Source organism: Hypanus sabinus, chromosome 14 (genome assembly GCF_030144855.1).
Source record: "Hypanus sabinus isolate sHypSab1 chromosome 14, sHypSab1.hap1, whole genome shotgun sequence".
Taxonomy (NCBI): domain Eukaryota; kingdom Metazoa; phylum Chordata; class Chondrichthyes; order Myliobatiformes; family Dasyatidae; genus Hypanus; species Hypanus sabinus.
Window position 1 is genome coordinate 30,459,299 of NC_082719.1, and position 19,449 is coordinate 30,478,747.

At 39.7% G+C, this 19,449-nt stretch overlaps 1 protein-coding gene across 1 annotated transcript in view; it reads left to right on the plus strand.

The window, feature by feature from the left end:
* The window catches only part of slit2 (slit homolog 2 (Drosophila)), a 430,357-nt gene that overhangs the window by 243,512 nt on the left and 167,396 nt on the right, over positions 1–19,449 (plus strand). Inside the window, exon 5 of the mRNA XM_059988947.1 lies at positions 8,416–8,487. Coding sequence (XP_059844930.1) covers positions 8,416–8,487 — 72 coding nt within the window. The remainder of the gene's footprint in view (positions 1–8,415; positions 8,488–19,449) is intronic.

Here is a 19,449-nt window from a genome sequence, read left to right on the forward strand (position 1 = left end):
GTAACTATACATTCCCACTGACACACTACCTAAGCTTTGAGACAGTCACTGCTCCCAGAGGGTTAACCTGACAAGACCACCATAAGATTTCTTTTGAAAGTCTGTAATTTCATCAATTGTTTTTGTATTACATCCACTCAAGATAACATATTAAATAACCACATGGACAAATCTGTATTCTTCTCAAATTGCATTGAATTAGCCCTTCTTTTTTGCTTTTGAATCATTTTATAATCCACATCCTCTGATCTAGCTCATTGTTTATGTTATCCTCTCCAACTTCAGCTCTAGTAACATGCCTTTCAATTTGCTGTGCTTTAAAGATTTTGTTGGAGAAACTTCACAGTGATAGCAATAAAAGAAGATCAAAATAACAGCGGTTTTCTCTGAACTGGTCATTTATTAAAATAGGCTAATGTGCAGCCCACACCCTTACAAGTGGAACTGCAATCAAATGTTTGATTTTATTTGATAAAGAGAAATTTATTTACTAGAATGCCAGCTCTACGATTCACTGCATCTCTACAGAATAACATTGTGAAGCACAGACGGCCAAATTCATCTACATGTATTCCAAGAAAGGAGCAAGTCTGCATCATTGCCTTGAGTTCTCCCTCCAAATGCGTATTAATGATAGATATCTAGATTTATTTAAGAAATGCAAATGAATATCAACTTTTCTTCTTGATAGCATTCCATGTTTAGGGATCTACTTGAATCCTAATATTAAATGTCTCCTTTCATCTTATGATCTCTTCCATTTTACAAATTGAGGTGGCCATTTTCACTGCTGCAAGGATTAAACAAGTCACAGATTGATTAGAAAGCTAGAACTTCATCTGTCAAGCTTTGCTTTCTTCCCCTCATAACTCTCATCCAACAAAGCCTTCAAAATATTTCTGATGTAAATACCAAATATAGAAATAAATCATCTCAAAGCTGAAATAGCCCAGTTTTGTTTTGCAACATAATTGGAAAAATGTTTAAATATTCTATTATAAATATTGCTCTGACAATTTTGGAGGAGTGATATTCTAGTAATCGTTTTGACTGCTTGTCCCATTTTCTTAGGTACTTTTAAGTGTTTCAGGCATTTTTCTCAATGGAACATTTCATGAAATGATTGGTGAAAATTAATCGTTATGCTTGACAGAATCCAAGAGTATTTTGTTTCAACTTATGTAAAATTCTCAAACCCTAATTATATATTGTTCTTTTGTTGTAAAATGATTGAATAGGTGATTACTGCCATAAACAATGAGACAAGTTATATTCACAAATATCAAACCAATACTCACTTGGGGTATAAGAAAATAACATTAATGTTTTGTATCATGATCAGGAAACTATATACATAGGACATCATTTTAATTTCACTTATGTAGGAAACACAGCAATATAGAACACTGATAATGAGCCAGAGATCAAACAGTAATTGCTTGAGTTGAAAATGAGTAGAAGGTGGCAGAACAACCAGTCACTACCCTCTTCAAATACTGGGAGTTACAGGAGGTATTGTCTAAAACAAAATACAAAATATCAATACAAAAAAATTATCAATACAAAATATATGGTGCAGAAGATAATCTGTCTGAATTGATGTTGAGAATGGATGAGATTCAGCTGATTCTATTCTCCAGGTCTGAGAATAATGAGAAAGGTCAGGAGAATAATGCAAAGGTCCTGATTTCAAAGTGAAATTGACATCAGGGAAGCTTAACTTGATAATATTATTTCTCCATACAATTTATATTATATAACTTTTTAGACAATAGCTCCTGCAACTCCCAGTAATCAAAGAGGGTAGTGTTTGGTTATTCTGGTACGATGTTCATTTCCAATTCAAGCAGTTGAGAAATCTCGAAGTATTTGATCTCTGACTCATTATCAGAGTTTTACGCTGCTACTTTGGGGCCACATCCTCTGTGTTTATTGCAATTGAAATGCCAGTCAATCCTTGGCAAGAGTCCTCAACAGGTCACACACCTGCAGAATTGCTAGCTTCTTCATACCTACTGAGAGTAAAATGAGTACTGCCACTCAATCCTTGACATCCAGTTGTAAAGCTCAGCATTCCAAATTTAGATGATTATAACTGAATACAGTAAATAATCACACATTTTATTACGGATGTGTTGTTGATCTCTTATAGCAAGAGTGTAAATTATTGTTGGATTATTTTTCTCTCTAAATAGTGAATTTAGTTATTAACCTCAGTTATGTCAAAGTCCTGATGTTTCTCCACTCAACACTTAATATGGAGTCTTGCTTAGTATTGGTGTAGTTTTCATCTCAAAGACTTCTGTTGCAAGGCACTTTGAGTATCCAGATGATTCAATAACTGGAGGTTTAGAAACACCACTAACCAGATATTTTGAATGAATAATTTTTCATTCTAAATATCTTCCACATGAAACCTTCCAGTCAAAGTGTTGAAGCTTATAGGCTTTTCCTTAACACTGGAAAAATGAAGAGAAAGGAAAACGGTCCCAATGTTCAGTCCCTGTCTTGTACTGAGTCTGCAGGCTATATGTAAGACCACATGAAATATGCACCCTGGTGACACCAAGAGACCAACTGAGCTGAGATCTTGGTCTGATTTCCAACGATTCACCTTGGCTGTGTCAAAGTAGCTGTTGTCACTGATAATACAGTAGAATAGTTACAATAACTGGGCCCAGAACGCAGGCAGTCTCATGACTCAGGCATTCTTTTATTTTACCTGTGCGCAAGGAAAACAGAATGGGACCCTGGCATTCATACTATTCTGAAGTCTGAACAGAAAGCTGATATTTTTTTGGCAGAATTAGCTTATCAGTTACAGATATTGACCATTTGGCAAATTGTATATGTTTGAATTCTGTACTCGCACGATCAATCACCATTCACAATAGAGATGTTAAAGTCAATCAAAACTTTGAGTGGACAGTCGATGGCATTTTGAAGTTAGTAAAGACAATAGAGCTTTAGTTGCTGGGTATGTTCCAAATCCTTCTGTTATCTCGTCTGCCTCCAGCATCCCCTTTTGTGTAAAGGGATGATCTGTTTTAGGAAGACCTTTCTGGAAGAGTCTCACTATAGTGGCCTCACTCATGAGGCTTGAGTATAGACAGCCTATTTAATCTGCAGTGAGCAGAGGTGTGACCGGTGGTGTCACTTTGAAGGGCTCACACAACCAAAAGTTCCCCACTAGCCTTAGCTTCAGCCACTTCCACAGTTGGAATGGAGAGCGTGATCTGGCTTTACCTCTTATATTTCCCACAGCAGTCTGGCCTGCCAACATTCCCACCTCTTCTTTGAAGGACCCTTGGGCAACTTACCTACCAACTACTAGAAGGCAATCAGTTATAGTATGAAATTACTTAAGATTGGATTCTTAAGTTAAATGAGCAGGTATAAAATTTATTACATCAAATCTGTCAAATGCACATACTACTTCTTTGTACATCTAATGTAGTGAATACTACCTCAAAGATAAACCCAAAACATGATTACTTAAAAACAATCTGTCAGACTATGTTGTACTTAACTCCTTCTGTTTGAATACATTTCCTTTGCAAGAATATTGGAAATAACAAAATAAACAAGCTCATAAAAATAATAGAGCATGGAACAGTGGAGTACAGTAAGGGGCCCTTTGGTTTACAAGTTGTACTGACTTATATAAACCTATTCCACTATTACACTAACCCTTCCCTCCAACACAGGCCATAGCCCTCCAATTTTCCTACCTCCAGGTGCCTATCTCCAAAGCCTTTTAACTGCCCCTATTGTGTCTGCATTTACTGTCATCCCCAACAGTGCATCTAGACACCTACTACTCTGTGAAAAACCTACCTCTGACATCTCCCATAAACTTTTCTTCACCTGCTTTAAGCAGTTGTCCTCTGGTATTGATCAATGCCGCCCTGGGGAAAGAAGACACTGACTGACCACTCTATCTATGCCTCTTATAATCTTATACAGTCCTGTCAAGTTGTCTTGCATCCATCATCATTCCAAAGAGAAAAGCCCTGTCTCACTCAATCTGCCATTAACCTTCTTTGCTGCCTTCGATCGTTCTGGACTGAACTCCACCTGCCACTTCTCCATCCTGTCTATATCCATTGTAACCTATGACAATCTTTCTCACTATCCACAACGCCTTCTTGTCATCTGCGGACTTACTAACCACCTCTCCACTTCCTCAAGCAAATGAAGAGCAGGTGTCTCAGAACAGAGCCCTGCAGAACACCACTAGTCACCAGTCTTCCGGCAGAATGTGCTCCATCTACTACCACACTGTGCCCCCTGTGGGCAAATCAATTCCAAATCCACACCACAGTGTTTCTATGGATCCCTACCATGGGAAACCTTGTCAGATGCCTTACTAAGATCCATATGCACCACATCTACCTTCATCAATTTGTTTTGTCACCTCCTAGAAAACTCAAGTAAGCATGACATGCCCCTCACAAAACCATGCTGACTATCCCTAATAAAACTATCCTTCTCCAAATGCTTGTAGCTCCTGATCCCAAAAATATTCTCCTACTTCTGAGGTAAGACTCGTTGGTCCATTATTCCCAGGATTATCTCTATTAGCTTTCTTGAACAACAGGACATTTGCCATCCACCAATCCTCTGGTACCACTCCTGTGGCTTGGGAGGACACAAACTTACTTCCCCACGTCAACCCCCAGCAATCTCTTTCCTCACTTCCAATCATAACCTGGGGGTGCATCTCATCCAACCCTGGGGTCTTATCTATCCTAATGTTTTCTCAGAAACTCCAGCAATGCCTCTTTCTTAGCCTAACATGCTCAACGCATTAGCCTGTTACATACTGATCTCATATTTATCTATGTTCATTTCCCTGATGAACACAGAAGCAAAATATTCATTAGTGATTTCCCATGCCACCAGGTAAATGTTTCCTCCATTATCAAGGAGCAGTCCTACCTTCACTCTGGTCATACTCCTGTTCTTCATGTACATGTAGAATGCCTAGAGGTTTTCAGTGCTATTCACCAAGGCCCTCTCATTTTCCCTTCCAGATCTCTTCAGTCCATTCTTAAGCTGCTTTCTGTCTACCTTATAGTTCACAGGAGCCTTGGCTGAGTTTTTCTTCCTACGCATTAAGTATGCTTCTTTCTTCCTCTTGATTAAATGTTCCACCTCTCTTGTCAACTGGGTTTCTTTATCCTGGCATCTTTTCCCTGGCTTAGTGAGACAAGCCTATCTAGAACCCCATGCAAGTGCTCCCTAAGTAAACCATATTTCTACTGTGCATTTCCCTGAGTGCATCTGTTCTCAATTTATGCTCCCAAATCTTTGCCTAATACCTTTGTAATTAAATAGCCCTACCCCAATCAACTATTTTCCCATATTGTCTGTTCCCATCCTTATCCAAGGCGATGTTAAAGTTCACAGCATTGTGGTCACCATCTCCAAAATGCTCACTCACCAAGAGGTCTGTCATCTGACCAAGTTCACTACTTAGTACTATATCCAGTATTGGCTTCTTATCTAGTTGACCTGTCCACATACTGTGTCAGGAATCCTGGATAAACCTAAAAGATTTTCCCCATCAAAACTTATTTCGCAAAAGATGTGCCAAATATTAGTGAAGTTGAAGTAATTGAGGACATCTTCCAAGGGTGGTGTCTACAAAAGGCAATATCCATCATGAATGACCCTCACCATTTGGGACACACCTTCTTACTACTGCTATCAGGGAGGAGATACCTGAGGACTCACACACAATATTTTAGGAACACTTTGCCCTCTGCCATCAGATTTCTGAGCAGTTTATGAAAACCATTACACTATTCCTCTTTTAGATTTATTTATTTTTAATTTATTCCCGCGCTACACTGCTGTCATAAAGCAACACATTTCATGATTTATTGAGAGATTATTACCCTTGAAGACTTGCCTTTCAGCTTATTTTCTAACTCCCTTTATTCTCTCTTCTGGACCTCATCCCTTTTACTATCTCTGTTGTTGGTACCACGACCTTTGGATGCTCACTCTCCCCTTTAATAACACTAGAGTCAAACCAAGATATCCCTGGTCCTAGCACCTGGGATGCAGTTCTTGTCCACAGAAACACCTGTGTGTTCCCCTAGCTCAGGGGTCAGCAACCTTTACCACTGAAAGAGCCACTTGGACCCGTTTCCCACAGAAAAGAAAACACTGGGAGCCGCAAAACCCGTTTGACATTTAAAATGAAATAACACTGCATACAACGTTTTTTTTTGCCTTTATGCTATGTATAAACAAACTATAATGTGTTGCATTTATGAAATTGATGAACTCCTGCAGAGAAAACGAAATTACATTTCTGCATGCAACAAAAACATTTTGAACTCCGAAAAAAAGACGTTGGGTTGAAAGTTACTTTTAAGTAAAATATTCAATGTCTATTTGAGTCCTTCTTGTATTTATGAAAAACGCCGAACTTAAATTTTCCGCCAGCAGCAAACCAAAAATAACGTCAGCCAGCTGTCATCCTGAAAAATGAAAGGACTATTTCACTGAACTATGAAAAAATATGAATATAAGTAAAATAATAGGCAATTAAAATATTTATCATACTTGGTTAATGGGATTTCTGCTCCTGGACCTCAGCGCACAGCGTCTGCACATCAGGGCTGTATGATGTCACCTTCATCTTTACACAAGATCGCAAGCTGTCATCTGTGAGGTTTTCAATATCACTCCATTTGTGTTTCTGAGCAAGAACGGCCTTCTGACGGGCAACATCTTCAAGGTCTGCTGTCAAGCGTCTAAACTTGGACACCCATATGTCTTTGTCGGCTATGTCGGCCAGTTCCATCTCAAGATCAGGTTGACTCACACCTGCCAATGCAGTCGTATTCAGTAGGGAAGGATCGATGCTTAAGGGAGTGACCGGGAAGGATAATGTGTTTTTTTCCTCTCTGAACTCACAGAAGCGTTTCCCAAACGATGTTTGCATTGCGATGATTGCAGAATGTAAATACTCCGAAATTATCATGTCGTGACCTTGTTTGAACTCTCTCAAATTGGGGAAGTGAGACAAAGTGCCTTTCTGTAAATCTCTGGCAAGCACTGTCAACTTGCGCTCGAATGCCAAAACATCCTCCAACATGTGCAGGGCTGTACGTCCTTTCCCCTGAAGAGCTGTGTTCAGCGTGTTCAGGTGCGCTGTCATGTCTACCATGAAGTGTAGCTTTTCCAGCCACTCTGGCTGTTCCAGCTCAGGAAAGGTGAGCCCTTTGCTGCCCAGGAAAGTTTTCACTTCTTCCAGACACGCGACAAAGCGTTTCAGCACCTTCCGTCTGGACAGCCAGCGATAAAAACACGTTGTAGCGGTGTCAGTAAACTGCAGTCAAAGATAGCTTTATTCGAACTAAACAGCCTTGCTTTTAAGCCTCCCTCAACCCAGCCCCCATGGACGCAGATGCTGCAAAAGACGCGTACTCACAAACCCCCGTAGGCTATCTCCCTTAGCCGGAATGCCGGCTAATTGTGAGCCGTTTCGGATGTGGCAGGAAATGTACAAGATCACCATAATTACATTTCAAAAGCTAACAAACTAACATAAAATACATTTTAATTAAATACTGACCAATTATTTCCCAAAGCCACAGGGAGCCGCAGCACAGAGGTGAAAGAGCCACAAATGGCTCGGGAGCCGCAGGTTGCCGACCCCCGCCCTAGCTGATGAATCCCATTTCACTAGCATGCTCCTCCCTCCTTGCCTTCTGAGCCACAGATCCAGTATCCTAGTAGCTGAGACTTTCTCTGGTACCTTCTGTACCATTTCAGGTTGGTATTGACCTACCGGGGAACAGAAAATCTAGGTTAGCATCATAGCTAAGGAAGGGTTAATTCCTTTTACCTTGAGCTATTAAAACAATGACGAGGCCTTATTTCATTTGAAGGAGTAGGATTTATTGTCAGGGCTTCTGCAATTCACAGATTACTTTAAGTGCCTTGAAAATTGAATCACAGCAAACAGGTCCCATCTCCTTCTGCACATTCATCACACTAAAAGTGCAGGAGTGACCAGACTTCTACAATTCATGCAGCTGATTCCTGTTGCTACTTTTTCCTGAGTGATGGGTGAACATCCATATACAAAGTAAAAATCCAGTGACTTCAGATAGTTGTCTTTCTGCTTTTGCAAAAGAGAAACAAAATTCAACATGGCTCTCTTTTTATCTGTTATCAGCCAGACCTATTTTCTGTGCATTATAATTTTATGCATGACGTTTGATAAGGACAAAAAAGGGCCATGAATGTGCAGATGTGGTGCAAATGAAATTGCAATTGAAAAAGGTGAAGCATTGTAACCAATTCAGTCGCACTGTGTATGCAGGCGTACTTGTCTAATTGAATTCTCCTTGAGGCTTATGTTAATTCTGTTCCCTTGTTATTTTCTTCTAGTGACTTGAGTGAAAACCACATTCATGCAATCCCAAGAAAGGCCTTCCGAGGAGCAGTTGACATTAAAAATTTGTGAGTACCTTTGTAGTTTTCTGCCTGTTGTGAGTCCAGATGTGATCGATTATGCCACGACCTTTAACATACAAGGAAAAGGCTGAGAGCCTGCATTCAAGTGCTCTTCCAGATCACACAGCCTCTGTAACAGGGATCCTTTCCCAGTTACAGAAATACTTCTGCCAGGAAGGAATGGCCAAATGAAACAAAAGAATTTGAGCACATTGCGCCAAACCATGCTTACCTTCAGCTGTTGGCTATTTTGTGACTTGCTGCTCAGCTGGCTCTGAATTTACATGCATTCTCTCAGCCAAGTGTTAATGTTCAAAATGACTTTGAAGCCAAATGGTGGCACAGTTGATCTTTTGATGCATTGCTGCAATGAATGTCGCCTCTAGCAGAGGGGAGCTTATGTGTCAGTGAGAGGGGTCAGGTATACTTTGCATCTAGCCCTTCTGTTTGCACCCAGTTCATAAGCAGAGACATAATTTATCTGAAAGTGATTATTATGTACAGGTATTGGAATTATTATACAAGGGGTGATTGATAAGTTCATGGCCTAAGGTAGAAGTAGTCAATTTTAGAAAATCGGGCACATTTATTTTTCAACATAGTTCCCTCCTACGTGCACACAGCAGGGGTGATTGATAAGTTTGTGGCCTAAGGTAGGAGATGAGTTATACAGCTCTCGTTACATGCACATGCAGTTCAACCCTTTGACTGATTATGCAGAAAATTTGAAGTTAATAACTCATCAGGGTGATTGATAAGTTTGTGGCCTAAGGTAGGAGATGAGTTATACAGCTCTCGTTACATGCACATGCAGTTCAACTCTTTGACTGATTATGCAGAAAGTTTGAAGTTAATAACTCATCAGGGTGATTGATAAGTTCGTGGCCTGATGTAGAAGGAGATGTTAATAACTTCAAAATTTCTGCATAATCACTCAAAGAGTTGAACTGCATGAGCATGTAACGAGAGCTGTATAACTCATCTCCTTCTACAAACTTATCAATCACCCCTGCTGTGGACACTTTCTGGAGGTCCAAGATTGTATGCTCCATGGCTGCTGGACTAAGTGTGTAAATGTAGGAGGGGACTATGTTGAAAAATAAATGTGCTAGGTTTTCTAAAATTGACTCCTCCTACCTTAGGCCACAAACTTATCGATCACCCCTCACCTCTTACTCTGAATTAATGTTTTCGGTTATCTCTTCATAGTTTGGTGTTTTTAATGCATTTAGAATAATATTAGCTTATTTTTTTAGTTAAGTCAGCACGGTAGTATAGTGGTTAGCACAATGCTTTATAGTACAATCAACCTGGGTTCAATTCCCACCGCTATCTGTAAGGAGTTTGTACATTCTTCCAATGTCCACCTGGATTTCCTCCAGGTGCTCTGGTTTCCTCCAACAAAACAAAGACAGATTGGTCAAAGGTTAATTGGTCATTGTAAATTGTCTTGTAATTAGGCTGGGGTTAAATCAGGGATTGCTGGGTGACACAGCTCGAAGAGTCGGCCTATTCCACACTTTATCTCACTAAATAAAATTAGACTGGACCGCTGTTACTTCTGACAGTCAGAGATATTCAAAAACTGTTCAAAGACCATTGACAGCAAAAAGCTGTCAAAGGGCACCTAATGCTCTGGGATGGGCAACCCACACAAAATGCTGGTGGAACGCAGCAGGCCAGCCAGCATCTGTAGGGAGAAGTACAGTTGACGTTTCAGGGATGGGTTTCAGGTTACTGAACCTGATGCTTAGACATCGCCTGGACCTGCTCCACCTTGTAGGACACCTGTCAGATGGAGAGAGCTAGTTCACTTCTGAAAAAGGTGAGTGCAGTGGGTGGAGTCCGGGTGAATTCAGCCAATGATATTTTCAGTCAGCACTCAAGATTTACAGTGCAATATATAACCTTTGGTTAAGTGGGGTTGCCATCCCTTATTGGAACTTTGATCTGGCCACATGTTTTGCAAGTCTTTGATGCTGAGTGGGCTGTGGAGCACTTGAGGGAAGGCAGCTTCTAAAGAATACTGTATCTTTTGTTCTGTAATTTTACTTGATTTGATTTGATAGTGCATTGTGTTTGTCTATTAAAGGTAAAGGAGATAACTTGATGCTGTGCTTCAGTGGCAGATTAAGACACATTGCTGTTTGTAATTCTGTTTCCTGACCATCATTCTGGTACACAGTCATCATCGTGGCAACTGCCATATTTTGTGCCCTGATACACCAGCCGCACAATGCATGGAACTGTTTTGCTGGCTCTGTGCCTTCATGTAGGAGTGCTGTCCATTGTATAGTGTCTCTACAATATCTGCTAGCCCATCATCTCCCTCCCTTGCAAACTGCTGGGGATTGGTATGCAAGAGTCACATGCAACGTCAGCCATTTTCTGTGCACTGAATTACCGTTAACCATTTTGGCTCCTTGCACACTAAGGAGCAACAACGTCATGAAATTGTGAGATCATGCACGTCATTAAGTGTTGGTATCCATTTTGTCGTTCTTACAGCTGTGTTCAATTGTCATCAGACAACCTGGATGCTAGATAGGCTCTGTCATGCGTTTCGCACTACCATTTCTGAACAGTGACAACTTCATCCACATACTCCTACTGATCCTCCTACCCCACTCCCTCCATCTGCCCTACCCATCTCCTCCACCTGAACCCATGTTTTACCTTCCATCAACTTCAGCTCCTTGTCATCTCAATGAGTCATGAAATGTGTAGCTTTGTGTTGTTACGAACCCTGTAACTGGGTCACTTACCAGCAAAGATAGAGAGGTCCGTTGAAGTCTGATGGTACTATTTTTAACAGTACTTATTGGTAAAAATACACAAAAATAATATCAATGCATATATACAGATAATATACGTCGTCAATACTAAATCTAAAAGTGCGGGTATAATAATAATCAATAAGAAATAAGCTCTATCGTTGTCTAGGGGATAATGAATTGTCCGATGGAAATATAAAGTTCACTCGGTTCATGCAGGCTGCAGCCTTTGGGGACCACTGGGTTGCAATGGTTGGAGAGAAGGAGAGATTTGGAGAGAAACTTGCTGATTCCTTTTATGATTTCGATCCGTCGGAGTCTCGGCGTGGCCGTTCACTTGTGGCCTCTCCTTTAGCTAAACTGTTCTTCCGCAATGAGCCCGTCACCCTGGCAAGGGAGGACGCACTCGAGCCCCCACCGGCTTTCACTATAAAACGCTGTCACCGGATTTCCAGCGTTTCTCCTGGTGTGTCTAAAGGGGTTGTTCCCCAGACCCTCTTTTATCCTTACTCATGGGGTCTCAGATGTCAGTCAGGTTGCGATGATGCAATCCCTCAACCAGCCCACTCTGGTTGTCCCCTGCGGGGCTTCAATGAATAGTACAGTACTCAATACACAATTCCGTCTCCAAGAGACAATGGCCGTTATCAGCGGTTCTGTTTCTCTGAGCTCAGGACACATTCCAAACCTTATGTATTCTGGACGTCTCACTCTCATTTCCTGGGTCTCATTCGTCACATTCGTAACAGTGGAAACAGTACAGTGCAGGCATAAGTGACAACAGATGTAAGTACATCTATCATGCAAAAGAGGAACAGTGAGATGGTGTTCATAAACTGCTCAGAAATGTGATGGCAGAGGGTAAGAGCTGTTCCTAAAATGTTTGTGTGTGGGATTTTAGGCTCCTTGTACCTCCTCCTTGATAGTAGTATTGAGAAGAAAGCATGCCCCAGATGGTGGAGATCATTCATGATGGATATTGCCTTCTGGAGACACCTGCTTTGCAAGATGTCCACGGTGACTTCAACTTCCCTAATATTAATTGGCACATTTTCAGCACCCATCTCCTCCTAGCTTTTGTCTCTTTTCCCACTCTCCCCTCCTCTGACTATAAGCCTCCTCGTCTGGATCCTTTTATTCTGTTCTTGCTCCCTCTTCCACTTTTTTACACTGCCTTTTAGTCCAGATGAAGTATCTCCACCCAAAATGTCAACTATCCATTCCCCTCCGCAGATGCTGCCTGACCCATTGAGACATGTTGCACCTTGTCTATATGCCATGCTACTGTACAACTGGGGTTTTGCTGTGTTCAATAAGGTATAAGGATTGTGAGGGTCCCATCATTGGCGAGTAGGGCTACCTCACAACTCCTGCGATGTGGGTCCAATCCTGATCACTGGCACAAACTGTGGAGTTTGCATGTTCTCTCTGTGACAACCAGGGTTTCCTCTAGGCTTGCCTTTGTTTCCACCAATATCTCTTTTAAAATCTTTTTATTAATTTTCAAACAAAACGTAAGAAAAAAACAACAAATACAGAGAGCTTGAGAGTACATAGTTAATAAGGTTGGAATGCAAATACAAGTAATTAATAACACATATATAATAACCTCCCAAACTCATGCTGTATTTACAAAAATCAAACCCCCCCCAAAAAAAACTAACAACGCTAACCTAACCAACATGCGCTATTGTTTCATATCAGGTTTACACAGTAGTGTCAGTAACTCCACACCTCTATCCAAATAGCTAAGGGTGATAAGAAAAAGGTTCAGGAAAGATCAGTTTAACTCATATGAAAATGCTGAATAAATGGTCTCCAAGTTTCTTCAAATTTGACCAAAGGGTCAAAAGTGACACTTCTGATTTTTTCTAAACTCAGGCAAGATATAGTTTGGGAAAACCATTGAAATGTAGTTGGGGGATTAATTTCTTTCCAGTTCAACAGAATGGATCTTCTAGACATTAATGCAACAAATGCAATCATCCATCGAGCTGAGGGGGATAAATAACTATTATCCACTATTGGTAAGCCAAAAATTGCAGTAATAGGATGAGGATGCAAATTAATGCTCAAAACGGTTGAAATGATATCAAAAATATCTTTCCAATATTTTTGCAAGCAAGGGCAAGACCAATACATGTGGGTCAAAGAGGCTACTTCAGAGTGGCATCTATCACAGATTGGATTAATGTGGGAATAAAATCGATCAAGTTTATCCTTAGACATATGGGCCCTATGTACCACCTTGAATTGTATTAGGGCGTGTTTGGCACAAATAAGAGTTAACTGACTGTAAAATTTTCTCCCATTGCTCTGTAGGTAATGGGAATTGGAGTTCTTTTTCCCATTCATTCATAATTTTATCTGACATCCCTGGCTGTATTTTCATGGTCATGTTATAAATGATGGCTATTAAACCCTTCTGGTAGGGATTTAAACCTAGAATTTTTTTCGTAATGTCAATTGGGCATGAATTCAGAAAGGATTGTAACATATTATTCAAAAAATTTCTAATTTGTAAATAAAAAAATGAGCTTTAGGCAAATTATATTTATTAGACAGGTGTTCAAAGGACATGAAGCAATTATCTAAGAATAAGTCACGAAAACATGTTATTCCCCTCGTTTTCCATAGCACAAAGGCTTGGTCCATAACAGAGGGCTGAAAAAGAAAGTTAGATATAATAAAGCTTGATAAAATGAACTTATTCAAACCAAAAAATTTACAGAATTTCTCAAAGATGTGCCGATGGACCGGTGACCAGCACGTTAGTTGGTTGAGAACGATAAGATGTGGAGGGAGTAGATGGGACAATGAAGTTGGATTTGTGTAGGATCTGTGTAACTGGATGCTTGACTTGGTGGGCTATGTTATCTGTTTTCAAGCTGTAGGATTCCATGATAGGTTCTGAAGCACATTTCCTATTTGTTTGCTTTCTTTGCCTCCTGTGATGTCAACAAAGTAGCACTGTCTTTATTTTCTCAGTTCTTGCACCCTCATCACATCCACACCATCTGCTGAATGTTGTAGTGGGAAATCATTCTAGAGACGTCCCCTCTTGCAAGGAGGCCTGCCCATCAGCAAACCCTCCATCGTCTCACTTTATGTATCAGTACTGCAAAGAGTTAATTTATCTTCCAATCAGAATCACAAATGTTTCCAAATTACCAGTAATTTTGATGGAAAGTACCATCCAACAAGAAAACAGGCTGGGCCTATCAGCCCATTGAATTTGCACTGGCCATCAAACTCACTTTCTTACTAATCCCATTTTACTCTCCTCTCAACTCACCCCAGTGTCCACCAGAAGAGGAAGTTTACAGTAGCCACTTAACCTACCAGTTATTCTCCAATTCATTGTCAATGCTGTTATTATGTTGTTATCAATAACATGCAGTGATTCTGGAGAAAATTCTACTCTTCCCAAGGCGTGCCCAAGGATATTGAATGGATTATTACACAGTGGTTTAAAACAGGGATGGGAGTTCTGAATTAACAGTTACTTGGTACACGTATATTTTTGATTAATAAATCTCTCCTCAGCAGACAAAAGCAGCCCTCTGGTCTATGGAGAACCAGAACGGTGAGTGACCCTAACTATGCACAGGCAGTGGATAGTTTCAGGACTGCATGGCAAGACTTAAATGGGTTAAGCGTATTCAGTGCATGGATGATTTGATCTGTGCTTTCTCACGATAAATATCTGCTAGGGCTATGAAATTTATAAAGCATCAAACAATCATCCAGTGTTGTCCTTTATATCACGCAGGTTCCATTCCTTCCGTCTGCAGCACCTCATGCTGTTCATCAGTTGTGTTAGTAATGATAAAAGAGATACAGTGTGAACGTTGGATTTGTTTCTTGCTGGTAGCTAATGAATGCTTGTGTACATATCATGAAGTTATCAAGTGTAGGAAATACCATGAAGCAAAGATGTCAGCATTGGAGTAAAATCACAACAAGAAGTGCCCAGTCCATCTTTTCATTAAGTGGGGCTTCAGCAGGAAATGGGCCCAATTACTTTAAGAGGTGCAGAAAATTATCTTTTATGTGTGATGTGCAGATTAAACTCAAGCACAAAGCAGTTCAATTAATTTCTTGTGCCCTTGAGGACTTCAGCTTTCATTGGCCGCCTGCTTCACTGGTATTTCTAAGACTTAGATTTTGCCATTGGTATCAATCTGAACAGTTTAGTACTGTGAATTGTGATCAAACTGAAGGTTTATTGAAATCATCATTATTTGATATTTCATGAATTGTCAGATGTGCTTCAGTACCTTTAGGAATGACTTGTTAATTCAGTGTACACGGAGAGTGCAAAACCCTAATTTGTTAAAGATATATCTGGCCTGAGCCATTTATGTTCCTACTCATCTCCCTTGTTTCATGTCATTGAGAAAGAATGAAAAATCACCTTGTCCACCGTTAGCTTCCATGTTTTTACTGGAAAATTTCTGATACGTTTGTTATAGTTTTAGACAAATGAGCAAAAATGAAGGTTCGATATTTTAATCACACAAACTATTTCCCTTTCCCATTCTACTAATGTCTCTTATAGCACCATCTTACAGGCAAGTGCATGCTTAAAGCTTTATAAACTTTACCATGCTGTCAGCACCTGAGTTTAACCTCTCACACATTACACCCATCTGGTTTGTACAATTCAGCAAGGGCATATTGTTTTAATTGACAGAAAATTGTTAAAGTTAACAGCTTGCTCACATTTGACTACTCGCATGTTGGTTATTTTTGTATTTGACAATTTGGCCATGTCACTTGTGTTTTTAGCCACATATTGAAACTCAGGAGAGGAAAGAAAAGTTGCTAGCAATTAGAGATGAAGCAGGTCAACTTTGAGCCGCAGTGGGTAAAGATTTGAACATGATACTTGGGCACCATTTATTTTAGACTCTGTAGATTTGAAAGAATGCACATTAATGTCAGAAAACTTCCTTCACCCTCTCCTCTTGAATAGTGATACTGACATTTCTGTCTTCACTTTTCCAACAATACTCATTAATCATTTTCAGTCAAGGGTGGAGATTCTGCATGCTTTGCTGTTACCTTGGTATGAGGAATGCAGGATTATGACCTGTTGTGGAATGTATTGTTAACTGTTAACAATATAAAAATAGAGATATTCTATAAAATAGGACACTCCTTTAACAAAACTAATTTAAGAAATGAATTGCTAAGTATTTCCCATCAAGCTAATGCATTTAGTACCCAGTGAGAAGAAATGATTTAAGAGTTTGAGAAGAAATGATTTAAGAGTGAGCTGAGTCTGTGTCAGGATTGATTTATACAATGACAGCTCAGGAAAATGAGATACAAACCAACACACAATTCACCCTTCACCAAACTAACCCACAAAACATATTAAGCAAATTTCATGATGTTATATGTTTTTCGAACTTGTCAAGTCTTTTGTGTTTTATCAGAAGTACGATTTATACTACTGCGGTCATTTAAATTCTACTGATAAATTTAAGTTATAGTGCAACTCTAGTATTATATATGAATCTTATGGCCAAATTATTAATGGTGTAGCCTTTAAAAAATCAAACCTTTTGAAACTGGGTTAACTTAAGATACAGTACAACATGCAAAATACTGGAAGAACTCAGCAGGTCAGCCAGCATCTGTGGAGAGAAAAAAGATAGTCGAGATTTCTGGTTGAGATCTTCATCTGGATTGTTAAAAGAGGAGAGATGGCCAATATAAAAAAGGTGGAGGGAAGTGGTGAATCAAGAGCTAGCAGATACAATGTGGATCCATGTGAGGAGGTTGCTTGGCAGATAAGGGAGATGGAGAGCGACTCAGGAACTAACCAAAGGAGGAGATAGGTGAAAATGACAAGGAGCTGAGCATGACGAAATCTGTTAGGAGAGGAAAATGGATGGGAGTAAAGGGAAAGAGGTGGGGAGAGGTTCAGGTGAGAGAAGTGTGTGGGTGATGGGTAGATGGTGTGGATAGTGGGAGGAATAAGGAGGTGGAGCCAGTGGATCACAAGAAGAGAGTGAGAGAGAGAGAGAAAGGAAAAAGGAAGTCTGAGAATTTAGTATTCATGGTGCCAGGTTGGAGACTACTGAGGCAGTATATAAAATGATTTTAGTTTGCATTGAGCCTTGACCTGGCATTGGAGGAGGCCATGGACAGACATGTCGGTGTGGGAATGGAGAGTTAAAATATCTGCCTACTGGGGGTTCCCAGCTGGCATAGCAGATAGAGCAAAGGTGCTAGCTGTCACTGTTCTGTGGTTACATCTGCTGTCAAGAAGGCATGAATGGGAATGGCAGCAATAGCTTTGGTGGAGACATATGATGTAAAGATACATCACTGGTCAATACTTGTGTTGAGATATAAAAGAAAATCAACCATGATTTTATTGAAGGGTAGAGTGTCAGTCAGCTTACCCTTCCTATTTCTAATAACTTCTGTTCTGGTGAAAACCAGGAACTTCACTTAAACATATTCAAGGTCAGCAATAATTTCCTAGACTGTTAAAGGCATCAAAGACTATGGAGCAAAGGAGTACAAGTGGTGGTCAGTCAAGTCGAAGATGAATGGCTTTCTCCTTTGTCTATCTTCTGGTTTTTCCATGTACATTGGCTTCTGCACGATCACATCTATGCAATGTGTGTGTCTTTCTGACCTTGTATATCATGTTTTGTGCTTCCTCAGCTGCAAAGAGATGAATGGATGAGAAATGACAAAAAGAAATGGACAACAACATTTATTATTAATTGTGCTGCTATGTTCCTTAGACCGTACCGAGAATTAATAGCCAGTTACGTACGAAATAGATCAGACGTTGTGTATCACAGGGATGGAATCTGGCAGCTTGTTTTGGACTGGATATAAACCAGGCTGCTGCTTTACTTTCTTACAAAGCTTGTTTCACTTTAAACTTTCAATAAGCAAGGGTTTTAATTAGCTCGATTACATAGCAAATTCATGCATTGTTTCTAGTTGCATTGTATTCTGGATGACAAACGTTCTATCTCACTGAACATTGCTAAGCTACCCTCTGAAATCAGTTACAGAAGTTGACTGGGCTTAATTGAAGAGCCTGCAGTTCATTGAAGGAATGTCTGCTCCCAGTACAGCAATCTAATGATTTCTAGTTAGCATGTCGGAAATTCCCGTGAATGGAATAACATCAAATCAAAGTCTTCATAGCTGACTGAAGTGCTAATTTCCTATTCATCTTCCATAGACTGTTACAGAAATGGGCACTACAGCCTAACAAGTCCATGCTGGCTTCTATGCCCAATTTGATCTTATTGAACCTCTCCTTTAATTCATCTGTGATATTTGCCTTGACTCCTGCTTATAACAGCAAGTTTCACATTCGTACTACTCACTAGGTAACATGGTTTCTTCTGAATTATGTTTTTTATGTCTTGGTGATTGTCTTACATTTGTAGTTTCTAATTTTGCCTAGGTCTACAGATGAAAAATTATCTTCATGCTCAATCAAAATCTTTATTTTTCTATTTGGGGACCTTTTTTCAAGAAAACAAGCTGACGAAGTTTATCCTTTCCAGATCCACCAGTCAAGATATCATTTTCATAACTCTTTTTACCTTATCTTCACTGTTTATTTATATCATAAACAACATTTTCCACATGTGGGTATAACAAATATACAAACATATTTTGCGTATTTCCTCGTTTTCGATTGTCTCACCTAGAGACGCACTGAGTGACATTGTGGTGCCTCGCAAATCACCTTTAAAATTTCTCAAGTTAAATCCATGCCCTCTGGTAATTGATGTTTCCACCTGGGAAAAAAGGTTCTGATACTTACCCTGTCAATGCCCCCAGCAATTTGATGTACTTGTATCAGGTTATCCCTCAGAATCAAAAGAAAACTGCCCAAGTTAGTCCAACCTTTCAATATGGCAAACACTTTATTATTTTTCCAGACAACATCTTAGTAAATCACTTTTGCACTCTTTTTAAAAACTCCACATTATTTTTGTAATACAAAGTTCAAAGTAACTTTGTTACCAAGATACATATATATCACCATATACTTCCTGGAGATTTATTTTCTTGCAGATATTCACAATAGAATAACTACAATAAAATGAGTGTACATCTACACACAAATAAAGAATAACAAACAACCGAAGTGCAAAAGACAAACTGTGCAAATACAATCAATCAATAAGTAAATAAATAA